We start from the raw sequence: 20,893 nt of genomic DNA, 5'->3' as shown, positions 1-20,893 counted from the left end.
GATTCTCAACTACAAACTTGAATTTCACGGGGTCCTATCACCCCCTAAATTTTTTAAAATTGAAATTATTACACCCTTAAAAAGTCACACCCACATTTATGTTGATCAGTGAAATACACGCACACGTGAAAATTTTATTTAAAACTTTTCTTTTTTAGTTTTTTCCTTTTTGATTATCATTATAAAAACATTGTTGAAGGTCAAAAGGTCGAAATTTGTAGATTTGTGTCTTGGATCTTCATATTTGAATCTTGTTGATTATAATGTTGGTTGATAGTTGTTTGAAGCTAAAAACACTGAGTTAATTGAGTCCATAACTGAGATTTTTGGTTCAGAAGAACGCCGGAACTCCATGAAAATCGATAAGCTTCCATATGATTTTTTTTGAATCTATATTCTTGAATTGGGAGCAGCTGATTTCGTTGATGGTTTGAATAATTTTGTGTGGCTGAAAATTGAAGCTCAAGGTTGAATTCGTGAAGCACAACTTAAATCACCATTAAAGTTAGTTCAAAAACTTGAATTTTAATTTCGACTTGCCACAAATGATCTCCGTTTTGAGTGTGTAATATATCAAAATAATCAAAACGTTGAGAGAAGTTTATATATAAAATTTGGGGCGATTTGAAGAAGAGTTAAGGTAGTTTTGCACCAAATATTTATAGCAATTGCTCTAAAGAAGATGAAGAACTGAGTTGCATTTTAGTTTTGCAGAAAAATTATCAATTGCTACATCAGTTGAAGAATATTATTTGAAGCTGAAATTAAGTTTATCCTCTAATTGATTATTTGAAACTTGAGAAAGATATGTAAAACGCCATTGACGGAACTTGAGCTTCAACCCGAGAGAAATCAAATCACAAAATTGCTAGTGATTACTAGAGTTTTCGTGGGTCTATTGGAAATTGAATATAGGATTAGAAATTTTCCTTGTATTGAAAGTTTAATGAAGAAAATCAATTGGGTATCATTGTATTAAGCTTATTCAAGCTTAAATTTATTTTGATTTGAAAGATTTTGGGTCTATAGTTCTTGATTGTAGAGAATGGGTGGAATTATTATTTATGATTTGTGGTGTATAGATTAACATAGTAATTAATGGCAACGATTTCAAAATGATGAGTTGTGAAGAAATTTGATGGCTGCCATTGATGATCTACTTCTAATTGCTATGAAGAAGAAAATAAATTAAAAGTAGAAACAAATACGGAAGATAAGGGAAAAACTTAAAAATACATATATTTATAAAAAAAAATATTTAAAATAAAGTTTTAATATTTATTTTTGAGCTTCACTCTCTCAAAGAGAGTGTAATGCACCCACTTTGCCACTTAAGCATTTACGGAGATAATAATTTTAATTTTAAAAACTTTAGGGGGTTGATAGGACCCCCATGAAATTCAAATATGTAGTTGAGAATCCGAATATAGGTTAGGGGAACATTTGACTATTTTCTCAAAATAATAAGCAATATAGTATAGTAACTTTACCAACATGGATTGTGGTACATTGGTGGGACTGCTTCACCCTTAACCAGAAGTCTCGAGTTCGAGCTTTGGGTATGGAGAAAATCCTATTGGGAGTGCCACCTCCAAATAACTCCTGCAGTGTGCGATCCGAATTTATTCAGGGCTTCATGGGCTTCGGACATCGGATGTTTAGTTAGGGTTCCAAATAATTGAACTAGTAAGCTAATGCCAAGATAAGTATTAGATTGTAGAGACACAATATGTAATCCCTAATGTATGTAAGTAAATTGGTTTTCCATAAAATTTGAATTTAGCTTACGTCTACCTAATCACAACAGATGCCCAAAACCAAAACGAATCCCTTAAACGGGTTCACCTATTGATAGACGTTGTCCAAGTGCTTGCACGACCCTTAAGTTTTGGATGGTGACACAGAATCATTCATTTGTCTTAACCAAATTAGCTCAGAACAGTGAAATTGAAGAAATCATTAAAAACCACAAAAGCAAAGGAAAAAACTGGGTTAAAGCATTTATTCTGTACGCAACAAAATCCTGCATTGGTTTCTTGCCTCAAGTATAGTGTCAAGACAGTAAGCTGCAACTCCCCACTTCCAAAAGTACAGAGAAGGGGGACTACTAACTGTAATGTCGTCGAATTATTGTGCTCGAGCAACAACCACCACCAACACAATTACGACGGAAAGGAAGAAGGAAATTCTCAGCTTCTCCTCAAATGGATCAGTATTCCCTTCTGATGGTTTCTGCTCCTCAGGAGGCTGAAACCACTCATTCACAAACTCTATGATCTTCTCAACTATTTCCAACACTTTTTCCTTGGTGTTCACAACAATCCAACTGATTATGTCTACCGTCCCGTCTGAATCAGACTTATCAATACCCTCCTCAGAACTTCCAGCTTGTAAGCCATTATCAGCTGCATCAACTAAAATGTAGAGTGGTCAAATATAATCAACTGCACCATTGACAATTCTGAATTATGCTCTGCTATAAACAGGGATCAAGGGCTTTCAATTTGCTAGTGTTAATAGATAATCATTAATCTTCTTAGTAAGATCCTAACATACTGCATTCAATAGCATAAAAGCCACCAAGACTGCTATATTTGCTGCAAATACGAACAGAAGCACTTGCAGTGATTTAGTTATATGTACTTAGGTTTTTTGAACCATGAATACTGATATAGATTTTGCGGTTCTTTCTCATTCAAAATTTTGCAAGTAAAAGATCATAGCCAGCACGCATCATTGAACATTGTGTTAGTATACGTTTTGTGAAGGATAGGATGCTTTAAATCTCAATAGAGAAAGTATGTCATCATAACATGCTTAAACAGATGCTGCGGTGTCGTTGCAAGTGGAAAATCTTCTTGGACAACTCAACAGCTAGAAGTATAAACAGAGGAGACCGGTGTGCAAATGTCTATTGCACTCCAAAAGATAAATTACTCTGCAAATCGTATGTAGTACAAACCTTGCTTCAGTGAATCTCTGATTTCCCGAACTGCCTCATTGTTCAGAACAGCATCCCAAACAGCCTTGTCAGATGACAGTGAAATGACTATTTTCTAAAAAGATCAAGAGGGAATTTCTGTGTCATCAAGAGCTGATTATGGAATGAAATGACGGATTATGCCCAAAAAAATTAGTACCATTCAGACAATATCTTAGTATCTTCAATAAGTTACGAACAACAATAGCTCCATGCAATCTAATACAAAGTCACTGAGAAATTACTCTCTCTCCAAGAGTTGTCCGTTGAGCCGAATGCCTCAATTATTAAGAGAAATCAAACAGAGGACTAAGATTTTATTTTAAAAGGTCTAGACTACTAGTCGTTACACAACAATTACAATCAAAAGTGTGATATAGCAATCCTTGCTGATATCCATGTGTCCGCTAACAAATTTCAAAGACAAAAATTATTGAAGGTGCACTCTTAAGGTACCTGAATAGAAGGTTCAGTCTGCAGCAAGTGGAAAGCATCATATACTCGGTTAGATCCATATGACTGCAACAGTTTTGAATTACAGATATGCATAGATGGTTCAATCCAATCAGACACAGATCCACTGGAAGAGAGTACTTCACGAGTCAGGTTAATTGAACTAGTAAGTTCATCTGCTGTATCCTCATTTGATTTGTAACCAAGACCGTCATTGGTGGAATAGGCAAAATAGGTTGGCTCAAGGACCCTAGGAAGTCCAACAATATAAAACAGAAGCAAGTGAATATTTACAATAAATACGACAAAAATAAAGATTATTATCTGCAGCAATATATGAGAAGTATAAATTATTGGAATATATGTTTTTTTATTTTAAAAAAAGATACACTCATAACAAATTTGTAGTCTGTCAATGAGTCATTTAGCTAATTAAAGATATTACTGCCTGGTCGAATCCAAAACAGAAAGTCATTGTACTCTCTTGATGTGAACAGAATGTCCCACTTACTCTTTCTCAGGAATACATGCTACATTATTGAATTTCTCAGGTTGTAATTTAGACCGCCAAAAAAAAAAGAGGGGGAAGAGCTACGGCCAGACAAGGTTAGCTGATCATAATAATGCAGTAACTAGCAGAGTTTCCACATGATTCTAAAATAAGTTAAGATCTCCATTCTAGTTTGAGAGCTCGATGAGGTAAGTTTCAGGTGGTAAGAAATTGAAACCGAATTAAATAACTTGATTATAAATAATGACACTTGCATAAATTTGGGAGGATTACGACCAAAGGCTAGCAGCTTGCAATTGGCAAATAGAAGCTTCTTACTTCCTGATATCTATCAATAACTGATGAGCATCACAGTACACAATCATGGTCAAGTTCATCAAATAATTTTTTTTCCCAACCAAATTGATGTGTTTTGGCATTCTGGATTTCTATTACCAGTTCGCACCAGTCACTTCTAATGTAGCCATCTGTCGATGTCAGATTAATATATTAGGTTGTAAAGGGACCGTAACTGGCAGTCTGGCACAATTTAACTAACAAGGCTTGTTCATCTAGGAAATCACCGTAACCATCTACTTTGAGAAATTCAAAAACCATTTCATTGACCCCTTCTTGTCTACCGTATCCACTTGGTGTAAAAAGGCTAAAACATTCAAAATTGGTCTATTTGGAGAAAATTTAAGGACAAAGAGATCAGAATACTTGCTAAGATTTGATTCAAGTTGGTCCCTGAATGAAAACTAATTAAATGAAGGAGTAGTCTTCGAAAAGTTGAACTCTCCAAATTTGAACATTGTCACATAATTTGTAGAGGAAGTATCATTTACGACTAGAGCACGCATGATGCACTTAAAAATAAATTTGATTCCAATTGACCTGGAAAGAGAGTTACTTAATCAGCAAATACTAATATATCCAGGCATACCAAATGTGAAAACGTACGTACATAACTAACTACCCGTTAATTATCCCATGAAAAATAGACTTGTAAACATTAGCAATCAACTGTTTTTAATGGTGTTATTTCACTGGAAATGAAGAAGAAATAGTACCAATGGAGTAATAAATTTCTTCAAATTATCACCACATGCATTTGGACGGACAAACAAGAGAAAGGAATGTATATGAGGAACTCACTGATGAAGAGCAGAAACTGCATGATGAACCTCTTCGGTTGATGGAACAGGACCCAGAATATAATCATCAAATAAAATACTACCAGTACTATTATTATTATTATTATTATTATTATCCTCTAAACATTCCCACTCTTCAGATTCGGAAGAAGAATCCCATGTGCCCGGTGCAAGGGCAGCAGCAGATAACGGAAAAGTAGCTAAGGGCGATGAAGAGGAGAGAGAAAGGGCGGTGGACGAAGCGTTACTCACTTTGTTGTTGTTAAACGCGTGGCCGCTAGTACTACTTGTTGCTGTTTTAGTGGTTGTTGAGTGAGAGAAAGACTCTTGGGCGGCACCATTAATAGTGCCACCTGTCCTCACAGCTCTTTGAACGGCTCTTAACATGCCGCCACCGCCGCCGTTAGCTCCTCCTCCACCGCCGCCACTACTGAATGACCTCCTCATCATCTTCTTAATCTTATCCACACCACACTTTTCTCAATCTGATATTTTTACTAGTACTCAAAAATCTTCCTCATGACGGAACGCAACCGCCTCTCCCAAATTGCGCATTTTAAACTAATTTTAATTATTTCATGCCCTATCAAATTAAATTAAATTGTGTCACATAAATTTAAATATAACTAGTTTAGTGGTATATATGTGTCACGTTGATAAAAAAAAAATATTGTACTTATAATATGTTAATATTTAAGACAACAATTTATTTTATTTGCATTTCATATAATATTTTTATAGATAATACTTTTGGTGTATGATGTGTTTCGCACGCATATTTTACTTTAATGAGTACATATTTTTAAAAATCTCATAAATAGTATTATAGTCATTATATTTTATTTATCTGATTTTGACTTGGTATGAAATTTACAAAAATAAGAAAAATAATTGAATCTTATTAGTATGTTGTTTGAATTAGTGAATCGCAAAGTAATATTGTTGGTTGAATCTTAACATACTCTATTTTTTTTTACGGAAAAAGATCAAAATTATCACTAAACTTTGAAAAATAGTTTATTCATACCTTTCGTTATACTTTAGGTCCAATTATACCCTTATCGTTAGGGTTGTACATGACAAATCGATAAATCGCACCAAACCGACAAACCGAAACAAATCGGGAAAAAAACCCGACTAATGGTTTGGTGTTTGGAAAAAAAATCCGACCATTATAGGGTTTGTTTGGTTTTAACTAAAAAAAGTCAAACCGAACCCAAATCGATTCGATTATAGATATATTATTTTTAAATTATGTTATACATAAAAATATTTATTAAAATATAATTTATAAATATTTTTTAAATTTTTTTCATAATTTTTGTTTTCTTTCTTACATTTAGATTTGGACTTGAAAAGCCCATCTAAATAATATACAAAAAAAACCATCTTATAAAGTTATATTATAAAGTTAAAACTTCAAACAATATTACCTCCATCTTATATGTTGATATTTTATACTAGAACTCTTTTTAAGAAGCACTGCTCTGTACTTTTTATTAGATACTATGAAAAACTCGAGAAACCCGAAAAATCCTAGAAAAATTGATATCGAAAAACCCGATTTTTATTAGTTTGGTTTGGTTTATAGATTTAATAACCCGACACAAATGGTTTGATTTGGTTTGTAAAAAATTCGAACCAACCCGATCCATGTACACCCCTACTTATCGTTATATTTTGGGCCAAATATGCCCTTGAATATAACGGAGTGCCACGTGTCAGTCTCTCCGTGACCAACTTATTTTTTTTCTTATTTTTTCATTCGGATCAAACAAATAAAGATTCGACCCAATCAATTTAGTACCCGATCCATCAATAACATATCATACCCAAATAAACCTAAACCTAACCCATCAATAACGCTGCTCTCTCTCTAAAAAAATGCATACCACATTTCTCTATCGTCTTCAACCTCCATTTCATCATCAAATATTGTACATATATGCATTTATCTGCTGCTGTTGTTATTCATAAGGTTCTTATTGGAAGAAGGTTCTTCATAAACTTCATCATCTTCGTTTATCTGCTACTGCTATTGTTGTATTTTCAATTTTTTATTGGCTTGTTGCGGATTGTTAAGTCTGAACATTAATGGCTGTTGATTTTATTTTTTTTTGAAATCTGGGATTTTGCCCAATATTTTTATATTCCTAGTTTATTATCAGTTGTTTGTTTTCCCCCCTTTTCTTTGTGGTTCTGATATGGTTCCGAAGGGGATAGACAGCAACGCAAATTTCATTTGTTGTTACCCTATGATTGACTTAATCAATTTTAAAAAATAATTCTTTTTCATTTTTGGCGATAGACAATAATGAGAACTTCATTTGCTATTTAGGCTAGATCATTTTGGGAGTTAAAAAATAAGTTTTGTCCAGAGTCTTATTTTATCTACTCATTTACATTAATTTTTACTTACTAATTAATTACAGCTTATTAAGATAATAAAAGTCAACTTATTCTTCCATCATGGTGGTGATTGAATTTGAGAACCACATGTATTGTATCAAAAAAAATGGGTTCACTATTGGAGAGAGTATGATCCTGATCTCTTATCTTATATTGACATTGTAAATGAGTACACTTTTCATTTAAAATTTGTAGGTGTCCAACAATTAATTATTGCTGGACCATCTGAAAAGTACTTTGAATTAGAAGGTGATGAAGGTATTAGGAAATTATTATCATTTGTCTCCGAAGAATATCATATCATTCATTTCTTTGCTACTGATGAATGTGAAATAGCCGTGCATATTCCAAATATTCTACAAAGTGATGAATCATTTTTCTTAGTACCTAATTTTGTTAATGAAGTTGGGACTGATGCGCATGTTTCAAATATTTTACAAAATGATGAATCACTTTCTTTAGTACCTAATTTTGTTACTGAAGTTGGGACAGATTGTAGTAACACTGAGGATGATAATGTTATGGCATTTGATTGTCCAGAATATGATAGTGAGGAATTAGAGAGACTTGCTACCCACAAGAGAAGGGCTATCACTAAAAATTTGAATGATTTTAGGGAGTTAGTTAAGGGCATGACCTTCAAGAAATTTCTGTAGACTTTATGCACTGACAAACAAAAAAAAGTTAGTTATTGAAAAACGTGATACGCATAGGATGAGATATTCATGTGATGTTGTAGGATGCCGATTTATATACCACATATCTGATGATGACACTACTGTTGGGGTGACTGTTAAGACTTTAATTCCTCATAGTGATTGTGGTGTAGTGTATGATAATCCACTGATCAACTCTAGTATCATAGCTCAATATTTCAAGGGAAAGTTACAAGATGACTCAAAATACAAGGTAAAAGATATGTGGGCTGACTTACATAGAGTTTTTGATTTAAATGTAAGTGAAGAAAAATGTAAAAGAGCCAAACGAGAGTCCTAGAAACTCTGAAAGGTAGTTTTACAGATAATTACAAAAAAATAAAGGCCTATGCAAATGAATTGAGAGAATTAAATCTAGAAAGTGATGTTGTCATTAATTTGTGCAAGGAGGCACTAGCTCAAGATAAAAGGAAATTTCTAAGAATGTATATTTGTTTCGAGGCATTGAAAATGAATTTTAAGAAAGGTTTAAGACCATTCATTGGGTTAGATGGTACATTCCTTAAAGAAAAAGCCAAGGGTCAAGTATTGATTGCTGTTGGTCAAGACAGTATGAATCAATTTTACCCTGTAGCATGGACAATGGTTGATAAAGAGACCAAGAGGATTTGGAGCTGGCTCTTACAGCAGTTGCAACACTCACTTGAACTTCATAATGGCAAAGGAATAACCTTCACATCAGACATGCAGAAGGTAAACTACACTGTTTTTTATCTGTTTTTTAAATCTGTTTTTTAATCTTTTTTTTAAATCTATTTTTTTTTTATTTTTAAATCTCTTTTTATCTGTTTTTAAATCTGTTTTTAAAATCTATTTTTTATTTATTTTTTAAATCTATTTTTTAAAATCTGATTTTTATATGTTTTTTAAATTTATTTTTATCTGTTTTTAAATCTGCTTTTTAAATTTGTTTTTTAAAATTTGTATAAATATTGAGCATTGTTTGTTTCTTATATGTAGGGACTACTTGATGCAGTAAAGAATGTACTGCCTGAAGCACATCAGAGATTTTGTGTAAAGCACATTGAGGCAAATTGATGCAAAAGGTAAAAAAAATGTGAGTTGAAGAAGCTTCTATGGTGGGGTGCATGATCCTCCTATGCTGAGGAGTTTGGAGACCAACTTGAAAAGATGAAGCAGTTGGATGAACCTGCTGCAAATTTATTTTGATACAGTCTGTAAGAATCAAGAAGTGGACAACAATTTTACTGAGTCATTCAACACTTAAATTCTTGAAGCAAGGTATAAGCCCATCATTGGGATATTGAATGACATAAGGATTAAGGTGATGAATAGGTTGAGAGAAAATGATGAGTTTGTGAGTAAGTGGTATGGTTTGGTCAGTCCTAATACAATAAAGTTGTATAATGAATATTTGAAAATAGCCCAAGTGTGCAAGGTCAATGACAACGGAGACAGTGGATATGAGTAACAGAAGGGCATGATAGACATATGGTGAATTTGAGGCAAAAGCGGTGTACTTGTAAGACATGGGACCTTACTGAAATCCCATGCCCACATGCAATCAAGGCCATGATTCACAAAAAAATTGACCCTATTTCTGAGATATATTGGTATCATAGCAAGGAGGCATTCAAGCTAGCATACAAACACAAGTTGCAACCGGTTAGGGGCGTACAGTTTTGAAATCTTGACCCTTCTCAGTCCATGAAACCACTATCTTTGGTCAAACTTGTCGGCAGACCCAGTATTAAGAGGGATATCGGGAAAGATGAGGCCCTTAAGACGCAAGGTGAATGAAAGCTTTCAAGAAAAGATAGAGTGATGACTTGCAGCAACTGTGGAGAGCCAAATCATAATGTTAGGGGTTGTGGCAAGGTAAATTAACACATCTATTAACTGTTGTGTATCTAATATTAGTATAATTAATTATTTTCTAATATTAGTATATATTAACTGTTTCTTAACAACAAGCTAAGAAAAGACATTCTGCTAGGGGCAAAAAGAGGCAGACTCAGGGCTTAGTTGATGAAGATGAAAATTTCCAAGTTGAAGAAGAAATCAACTTAACAGCCCCCTAACCAACCCAAGACAGTCAGCCTATGCCTAGTACCAGCACCTTATTTCCTAACTTTGAATATTCTTTAGTTGAGGAAGATGATGAAGACCCTTTTCTAAGGCCCATAGATATTTATGAATTTTCCACAAGACTTCAAATAAGGCAGAAAGCACAAGAACCAACAGGTAGAAGGGCAATAAGCTTTAGAGGTGACCACAATGGTGTTAGTGAGACAACCAATCTTCCATTCTCATTAACAAGCTTAACTTGACAAGGGAATGATATAGTTACTACCAGCCAGTTGGAGGCTAAAGCTTAAGAAAGGATTGAGAAATTGAATCCAAGAAGGGGACCTAACAATTGATTTAGCTTTATGAAATGTTATTATTTTTTTATAAATTATGGTGATGTATTTACTGCTTAAGACTTGGGGTGTATTAGTTTTTGGGGTTATAGTGTGGCATCCATATAACTATTGACTTATTTTGTGTTGTGGTTGACAGTTTCTTTAGCATATTTATGGTGTTTGAAATGTCCAGTTATTTTGTCGAATTGAATTATGTTTAGTTTTACTGAAATGTTGATGAATGTCTAGTTGTGTTGTTGAGTTGAAATATGCAGTTGTAATGTGCAAAAACTGCAGTTGTGCAGTTGAAATGTGTATGGAGTGTAGAAAATTGAGATATGCAAAAACTGCAGAAACTATATTGAAATGTGCAAAACTGTGTTAAAATATGCAGAAACTATGTTGGTTATGTGCATAAACTGTGTTGAAATATGCAGAAACTATGCTAAAATGTGCATAAATTGTGCTAAAATATGCAGAAAATGTGCTAGAATGTGCAAAAACTGTGTTAAAATATGCAAAAACTATGTTGAAATGTGCAGATATTATGTTAAAATATGCAGAAAATGTGTTAGAATGTAAGAAACTATGTTAGAATATGCAGAAACTGTGTTGAAATATGCAGAAACTGTGTTGAAATGTGAAGATGTTGTGTTAAATGTGCAGAAAATGTGTTAGAATGTGTAAAAACTGTGTTAGAATATGCAGAAATTGTGTTGAAATATGCAAAAACTATGTTAAAATGTGCAAAACTGTGTTGTTTAATATCAACAGGTGCCTGTATTTTCATTGTTAAATTAGGGGTTTGAGTTTTTGTTTAAAACCAACATGTGCTACCAATTAATTTTCATCATTAAAAAAAGAAGAAGTAGAGAAATAAGCATGTACAATTGGAGGCAAACATATATTTTGTTCCCATATAATATCATTTATAGGAGCAGTTACAGGCATTTCATTCAAGTATTAAAAACAAAACATCATAGCTTTAGAGAATCGTAGACACAAAAAGCTCCCTAAAAGCAAATTTACACATAATATTAGCAACACTAAATTAGTAAGTTTACACATACAATAACAACAACAAACTAGCTTACATACCAAGACTTCAACTCCTAAACAAACACTTCTACTCCTAAACATCGTCATCTACCAAAACAAGCCTTTCACTTCTATTACTAGACCAAGCATAATTCATTCCAAATTAGCGACAAAAAAATCCAACTAATACGGCCAATGAAATCATAAACAACATCTTCAACTTCAACATCTTCAACTTCAACATCTTCTCGTCCAATTTTCTTGATTTGTTCACTTGCGAGTTATTTATAGCCTCCAAGTTATGCACCTTTTTCTTCCAGTTGTCTCTTTCGAGCTTAACCGCATTCAACGACTCTCTTAAATTGTCCATCTTCACCGTAGACACTTCTAATTTATCCTTCAAATCACTTATTTCCAATAAAGCATTGTCTACAAAATTATCTTGCCACTCCCCAAAACCACAATTTCCAGCCTGTCCAAACCAATAAAAAATTGAAAATACAACAATAGCATTAGCAGATAAACGAAGATTATGGAGTTTATGAAGAACCTTCTTCCAATAAGAACCTTATGAATAACAATAGCAGCAGATAAATGCATATATGTACAATATTTGATGATGAAATGGAGGTTGAAGACGATAGAGAGAGGTGATATGCATTTTTTTAGAGAGAGGAGAGAGAGAACAACGTTATTGATGGGTTAGATTTAGGTTTATTTGGGTATGATATGTTATTGATGGATCGGGTACTAAATTGATTGGGTCGAATCTGTATTTGTTTGATCCAGAAAAAAAAAGAGAAAAAATAAGTTGGCCACTGAGAGACCGACACGTGGCACTCCGTTATACTCAAGGGCATATTTGGCCCAAAGTATAATGGTAAGGGTATAATTGACTCTAAAGTATAACGAAGGGCATGGATAAACTATTTTTCAAAGTTCAAAAGTATTTTTGGCTCTTTTCCATTGTTTTAATCCAACAATGTAGATTAGTTGTTGAAGCATAAACCTAAAGTGATAATTTGGAGTAATGCTTTTTTAATATTTGTTTTTGTTATTCTAATTAAATTTGATGTTTGTGCTCGTGTTTTATGGTATTTTTTGTGTATTTTGTAATTGATTAGATTTTAATTTTATGAATGTTTTAAATTAGACTAGATCTATATCTTCTTTTGTGTGTAATTTGTACAGAATATTGAAAAAGAAGTATAGTTATATATTTTTATCCTTCTCGTTCGATATTGTTGGTTGCAAGTCATTGGCTGATATTTATTTTGACATCCACTATTACATATTTTACAAAGATACTGTTCACCGCTACTTCATCTACATTCACCTAGCTCCCACAACTATCAACATCATCAATTACCACAAACTATCATCCACAACCACCATCCTCAGCCCAACCACAACCACTACTACCGTCAATCATCAAAATCAACCGTCATCATCATTATCCGTCATTTGCAATTATCACCACCAATATTATTATATCGACTAATCAATATCAATAATTATTATTTAGGTGAGATTACACACAAATATGTATTCTTATTTAGTTTTAATTTAAAAGTTTAAGTTGAACTCCATTAAACGTTATATATATAAACAACAAAAAATATAAAGGAAAAAAAATAGTTAAAGAGCATCATAAGAAATTGAGAAGTCAACACAGAGAACATAGTTTGAACATAAAGTTAGAATTTTGCCACTAAAATCGAAAGTGATTTTTTTTGAACTAATATATCAAATCATATTATTATTTAAACCAATAGAACTTAACTTGAAACACATCCATAAAATTGTGATTCTTCGTTTCTCTTTGCAATTCCTTAAAAACTTCATCAACATCTTCATTATTTTTTCAATGAATTATTTCAAACATAGGGTGATTAGTTGAACACACTTTGAAAAGTTATTAATATCCTAAATCGTAACTAAGAAGGAGATAAAGAAGAAAGACTATATATGATTATAGAATCACACGTATGTCACGTAACTTCAAAAGAACACAAAGATTTAATAACTTCATCAATATCTTTATTATTTTTCCAACGAATTATTTCAAACATAGGGTGATTAATTGAACACACTTTGAATAATTAATATCCTAAATCGTAACTAAGAAGTAGATAAAGAAGAAAGACTGTACATGTATGTCACGTAACTTCAAAATAACACAAAATATTAATAATCAATAGTTCATGCTTACCAAAGAAAATGATAGAAAGGAGAATTAAGCCGTAGAGGAGCATTTGACGTTTGTAGAACTTATACATAATCTCAAGTTAAATAAAAAAAATATAAGTAGTACTCTACAATCCAATTTAGGGTTGAGAGTATTTGCTAAAAAATGACGTAAACTTATTTTAGATGCTTTTATAGAACACATAATTTAAGGATAATACACTCGAGAATTGAATTTACAACAAAGAAGTTGCAAACTATATAATATATATGCACCTGAAATGAGAGTTTACTGAGATTATATGCAGTATTAGTTAGAACTCATCTATTAGTATTAGTTAGAACTCACCTATTTAATTACCTTCAAAGTTCTATATAAAGAAAAATATAAATATTTCAATTTTTTCTAATTGTATATTATAATTTATTGAAGACCTTTTTGATGGATGTTTTACGGTCCTACCGTAACCCATTTGGAGACAAATTGGATTTAGTACATTATTAACTAATTTTAAATTACTAAATATAGTACTATATATATATAAAAAAAAGACTCTTAAATCTAAAAGAGCTCAAAGTGATAGAAATTTTTCTAACGTGAGTTTATTGTGCAATTATTACTTTTCTTTTATAAATATGGTTCATTGCACATTTTTAATAAGGAAAATTTAACAACTCGATTTTTAGTTGATTTCAAAGTCTCGAATATTAAGATAATAATTAAATGATAATTATTTGAAGAAATAGTGAATGACGATTTTGCCTATTGCAGAATTTTTTAATGAAGGACAAAAAGTTCAATCAACATTTTAAGGGTCTTGGTGCTTTTAATATAGTATAAATATATATATTTTTCTTATATTCCAATAAAGCTCCCTATCAAAATAAATAAATTACTATCCACTCTAATTTAATATAAATAAAATTTTCAAAGTTCGTGAATATATTGTAAAATTATTTATATTTAGTGAAGTTTTTAATAATTTTTACATCTTAAATAATAATTATTTCTACTTTTAAGAAGAATTTGAGGTAAATCGAAAGGACAATATTCATTTTTAATTAATATTTTTGTACATTTTTCTTGATCTGCCACATTTCCATCAATTCAGTTAAATTTATTTATATTGAATTAGAGGAAGTATTAGATTTTTAAATTCGGATCTCCAGATAATACTATGTTTTTGTCACAATATTACATTTTTAGTGGTATTTTTTGCTTTTGTATTTTTAGTTTTTATTTTTTTTAATGTGGCAATGAATTACTTTGAAGGAAAAATTAGAAAAAGTATTGTTAAATAAAAAGATGAAAGAGGTAATGCAACTTCAGCTCTTAGGAAAAATTTAGGTTGTTTGACTATCTAATTAAATACACATCGTATCATATATATTAAATCTCTCTATATTTTAAAATAACTAATTCAATATACGTGTATTGCATGTATATATTATGTTAATAAAAATATCGCATGCGAGAAAAACACATATCCAATCACAATATTGATCAATTCATAGGCTTTTTCTTTGGGTGATCACAAGAATATGATAATTAATTTAAGTACCAACATATATAGTTCATTGTAAACTTAAATTGACAGTAAACATATGCCTGCAACAACTAAAGGAAACTCAAGACAATAATTCAAATTACATTTAATTTTTTTTTATATACAGTCAGATAGATAAATAATAATTTACTTACGTTCAGATTAGGTTGAACTCCGCTAAAAAGTTGCTACTTTAACTTTTGGTAAATTAGCAAAACTTTGGCATCTTTTAATTTTGATAAATTAGATAGTTGCCATTAGTTCGTATGAGAACTTTAATAATAATTATGTAAATTAGTACATTCAAAAATTCACTCCAAAAAGTTGTTTCCATTTTAAATTGTTCATAAAAATTCAAAACAACTTCAATTTATATTTATAGTCAAACACAATTTTAATTTTTATCATTTTTTTACTTTGAAATTTTTATTATTTTCAAATAAACACAATTAATATGGCCAAACGGAAGAAATTTGTCACAATCCCGATCCGCCGTGATTGACACACATACTAACCCTCCAGTGGGAGAACCATTTATACAACCCAAGTTATCAAGACTTATGAGATAAAACAGTTAAAAATTTGCAGAAGCAGGAATAAATCAAGAAATAATACTGAGTCCCCATCAACTCAGCAAACAATCTAAACAACAAACTGAAATGCAGAAACATCCTAGAAACTGAAAGTCGTCTGTACTAAAACTCCAACAAAATTTCAGTCTAAGAAAAGGGAATGCACTCCCAAAACGTAGTTATGAAACTAAACAGTGTTTGAAATCTTAGTCTTGAAAAAAAGGACCAGAATAAAGGAGAGTCCATGACTGCTTGAAAGAAACATCTCACCCTTGAACTCGAACGAATATCACTCCTCTAAACGAGGTCTCTTTTCAGCCGCTTGAATATGACCTGTACTCAACAAAAGACAGAGCAAGTGTAATATCAATACACAAAAACAATGGTGTACTGGTAAGATCACACGGTTAGCCAGTAAGTGGATCATAGACAAGTAAACTCAACATAATAGCACATATATAAAGAATAAGTTAACCAATGTCGTCTCAAAAAATATTTAGCAAGATTATAGTTCCACTACTTCAAAATGATATAACTTCACATAAAGGTCCTCTCATGGGTCCTACAAAAATTCAACTTTGTGTCGGAACGTGACACTCGATTCAAGATTTGTATTGAAATGTGACATCCGATCAAAATATGTGTCGGAATGTGACACCCAATCCAATTTATGTGTCGGAACGTGACACTTGATCCCAACATACAAATAGCCACATTTACATTCAGTATTCAACTTCAAGTTACCAAGAACAGGTTCATCACAAAACAGGCCAGCAAGTGATCATTTCACATATAATATAGCATGTTTTCCTATTCATATACACATATGCATATAATGAAGTAATTTAACAAGTATATAAAACACGTATGAAAAGTAAAACCATCACCTACCTTGAACAAGCTTCAAAAACTCTAAGGTGCAAGAGCTTTCCCTTTCGGGGTTCTTTCTGCTAGTTCTTGGTCTAAAAACAAGTCACATATACACAAGGATTAATAAAACAGCCTAATTCACAAGAATTATAACATAATTCCCTCATAGGTCAAAACCCATGATCCTAACCCTATCCTAGGGCTATTTTTCACCATTAGTTTCAGTTCAAACCCTCCTCTAATGATTACCAACCATAGTTTCTAGGTTTTAGGAATCAACTGATGAGTTTAGGGAGTAGAATCCTTATCTTAAGCATGAAAATCCGTGGAAAATTAATAAAAATTTCCCTAGGTCGCCTCCTGTTGTTCTAGAAACTGTTTTTTTGCAGAAAAACACCATTTCTAGGGTTTTTCCCGACTTAAGTCGCGACTATCCCACTCTGACGGGATCCATCCCGCTTTGGTGGCCCCATTTTAGTGGGAGAAATCCCGCTCTAGAGGGATATGCGGAAACAGTGAGCTCGGAGTTTAAGGTCCAAGCCCCCATTTCTCAACATACCCCTTTCCAAAGACGTATTAAAATATACCCTTCACGCCAAGTCTAATTCCGGGAGTTTTACTAGCCTGAATACGATTTCACGAAGCCGTAAATGCTCCATATCGTCTTGGCTATCAGCTTACCCACTCAAATTAGAGATTCGAACCCCCACCATTGACATGATCGCCCTAGACCTCATCTAACCCAGAATTCATCCAAGTCTGGCGTAGGCTAGATTTTTTCGAAGTTACTACTCGAAGTTTTTGGCCCGAAATCCTTCTCCATTGGCCTATTCATAATGACGGGGATAGATCGTTACATAATTCTTTTTAGAAATAGAAAATCCAAGTCATGCTTCATAAATAAAAAAAAAGAAGATAAAAATGAAAGACCATTTAGATCAATTTACTCACCAGATATTGTTCTCGTTGATGCTTCTTTGTTTATTCAAAAGGATACCACTGCTCGTTGATATTTTTGTCATAATTGAATAAATTTGGGTTTACATTATTAGAGTTCACACATAATTATAATTTTATCCAATATCAAAGTGGGAACCTTATTTAATAACAAACATGGTAGAAAAAATTAAATTCAACTTATGAACTTTGTTGTTAATCTGTCGCTAAGAAAAATTTATAGAGGTTTTGGCAACTTCTAAAATAAAATATACGATTATTTAATAAGAGCACATGAATATAAATTTATTTATTATTAATAACTTTTAGAGCAAACTAAATATAAAAGCTTACCACAAATCACAATCAAGTTTACCTCCGTAATTATCGACTCTATATATCTCAAGTGGTTTTAATTATTGGATAATTCTAAACCTAATGCTTCTCTTTGTAGCCTACGCCAATTTTGGTTTCCCCACAAGTTGTTCTTCTGCTGGATTTGGTGGTACAGTAACCAATGGAACAGTGTTTGATGGTGTTTTTGTTACTGGTTTCACCGGAACTGGTGTTGGTAAGCTTTGAATGATCTTTGGGCTCCAGTTAATACTCCTTTGAATCGACCTGGATGTGCCTATGGATTCGTTGCTCATCGTTCCAGGACTCCCTTTGCTGCTCGATGCTTCTCTAGCTTGCTTAGGAAGGTCTTTCAGTTGTAAACCAACTTCCTTATTACTTACAGTGCTCCCAGCCGATGTGATGATCTCCTTCCTAGGTCTCCATTATCGTTTCCTCCCTGCCATACTCATTGCAGCGTACGTTAGTAACACTTATGCCGAGAGCATTTCAGAAATGAGAGAGAATACCTTCATGTAACCACGGCGTACGTTACGCCGAAGCCACTCTTTTTTACTAACTTTGATACTCGTTCATTATTCTAAGCAAAATATTCTCTAACTTTGAGATTCTTAAGTTAAGACAAAAGATACGAATCTTCTTCTCTTTTTGGGGCCTTGTTCTTATCATTCTTGTGGTGGGATCAGGTTTCAGTTTGAGGTTGGGACTCGAATCCCCAGCTAGAGTCAAAAGCTCGGATCTAAATTAAAGTTGGGAGATGAGTTTCAATCAGATGGCGAGTTATTTTTGTGCTCAATTCTTTTTTTTTAAAAATGGTCCATAATGTTTGGGTAAGTTTAATATAGTATCTTTGAGCATGTTTGGTGCTTCTATATATTTATTAAAATTCAGATTATTAAATTTAATGAAAAATATGTCATTTAATTTTTCTAATTTCATGGCTTAACTAAGATTTAAGAGCAAACACTCTATTAGAAAGCATAATTTTATTTTTTTTGAAAATTAAAAATTAAATTTGTGAATAGAATGAGATTTAGTGTTTCTCTTATTAATGGATTGTCGTATTATTTAGTTGTGTGTACTGCTTAGATGATATTCAAGTTTTAATTATTAATTTATCTATTATAATTATACAATTCAAGCATCTTTGTTTGCAATAGATTTGATCACTGTAATGAGATATCATGTTCTTTTAGCGTTTATGATATCGATCTAATTCGAAAATTGATTAAAAACGTAAAATGATGTATATTTCTTTATCCTTAACTAGTCGATTCATGTGTTCTGAATTTTGTATGGTTTTAAAAAAATCTTTAGATGATATCTATTTTAGAATTTTGGCGTTGATTCTAGTTTAGTATGTTTTCTCGAAGCTCTTTGCTTTCAAATTTTCAAATTAATTGATACGAGTTAAAGAGAAAAAATATATTATATAGTATTTTAACAATTAATTCAGTTTATTTAACTTATTTTTAGGTGTTCATTTTGTTTCAAGGTGTTTATCACCTAAACGGATTGAATATGCAAGTTTAGTTTATGTATAAGAACAATGAATTTTATTATATCAAAAATAGATTGGTGGAGTGTTTCATAGGGTGTTATTACACGTCTATTGTCTGACTTTAGATTCTTAAGCAAATCTAGAGTTATTGTGCTTATTCGGCTTGAAGCTAACAGGTCTCGGGTTCGAGTTGGGCTCAATCCAATTTGTTGATAAGCTTAATTGAGATCCTACCCTAATATGTTAAAATTTATCTAATATATTATACTAGTCAAGGTTTTCATAATATTCTTTAAGACAACATAGAATATTATAGTGACACTTTATCTACCGTCCATTTCTAAAGAACTTACATGTTAGATTTAAAGATGGATCTTTTAAGATATATGTGAGAAAGAGTCCGTGCTCTAATTAAAATGACTTAATTACCTCTTAAAATTCAAGAAAGTCATACTATATATGTAATTATTAAAATTTGTTATTTTAGACTCAAATATATTTGCTTGTTTGTAATTGAATGCGCATAAGTGTTATGAATGTGCTACAGAAATGGATAAACAAGTGTACAAGACAAATGAAAAACATAGTACAATTGTATCAAATTAAACCCTAAACTTAAATTTTAAATTTTTTCTAGTCTTATTTCATGAGAAATCATATGTCCATAGTCCCGGACTCTCAAATCTTTATTCATATAATTTCTATTGACATCAATCATCATCACATAAAAAAATCCGGATCAACAAGCTCCACTTCAGACATCTCCATAACATTCTCTTTTTAATGATTTTTCTGCAAAATTTTTTTTATAATAAATATTGAAATTAGAGTATAATAGATATATCATATTAAGATTGATTCTCCTTTAAAGGGTGAAGGGTGAAGGGTGAACGGTGCAAGTTCTAAATTTTAAACTTTAAATCATTGGAACAATTTCTTGGAATCATGTAAGTTACCACATCTCTGAAAATCCTTCTTTAGTCATAGATGCTAGTATGCTTTCATGAGTAAAATGTAATAGTGTCACGACCCAAGCCTAGGGCCTAGACGTGACATGGCGAATGAGAAACCCGAAAGTACCTCAATCAAGCCTCTTAGCATTCTTTTAGCCTTTCATAGGTAATGATGATAAATAAACAAGCGGAAATCATAATAGTAAATCTTCAACTTACATATGTCCAACAATACCTCTAACTATTAGATTTAATGGGGCTAAGACAAGTTCCTAGCTCACCCTCAATCATAATAGAAGAAATGCCATAATAAAATATCTTAACATATCATAAGCTAGAAAGATAAAGGAGTATTATTCTCGGA

At 32.1% G+C, this 20,893-nt stretch overlaps 1 protein-coding gene across 2 annotated transcripts; it reads right to left on the bottom strand.

Moving 5' to 3' along the window:
- Positions 1-1,975: 1,975 nt before the first annotated feature.
- Positions 1,976-5,622, bottom strand: LOC129895130 (uncharacterized). Of its 2 annotated transcripts, none has more exons than XM_055970788.1 (4): positions 5,082-5,622; positions 3,437-3,683; positions 2,963-3,056; positions 1,976-2,405 (listed from the first exon to the last, which is right to left on the bottom strand). In XM_055970788.1, the coding sequence occupies exons 1-4, from the start codon at positions 5,528-5,530 to the stop codon at positions 2,128-2,130; spliced, it is 1,068 nt and encodes a 355-aa protein (XP_055826763.1). In that variant the 5' UTR covers positions 5,531-5,622; the 3' UTR covers positions 1,976-2,127. The 2 variants fall into 2 exon arrangements, with proteins under 2 accessions (XP_055826763.1, XP_055826762.1); XM_055970787.1 differs by having other exon boundaries at positions 1,976-2,414; positions 5,082-5,621.
- Positions 5,623-20,893: the final 15,271 nt, after the last annotated feature.

The sequence above is a fragment of the Solanum dulcamara genome, chromosome 7 (genome assembly GCF_947179165.1).
Source record: "Solanum dulcamara chromosome 7, daSolDulc1.2, whole genome shotgun sequence".
NCBI lineage: Eukaryota > Viridiplantae > Streptophyta > Magnoliopsida > Solanales > Solanaceae > Solanum > Solanum dulcamara.
This window is presented reverse-complemented; position numbering and strand designations above follow the sequence as displayed.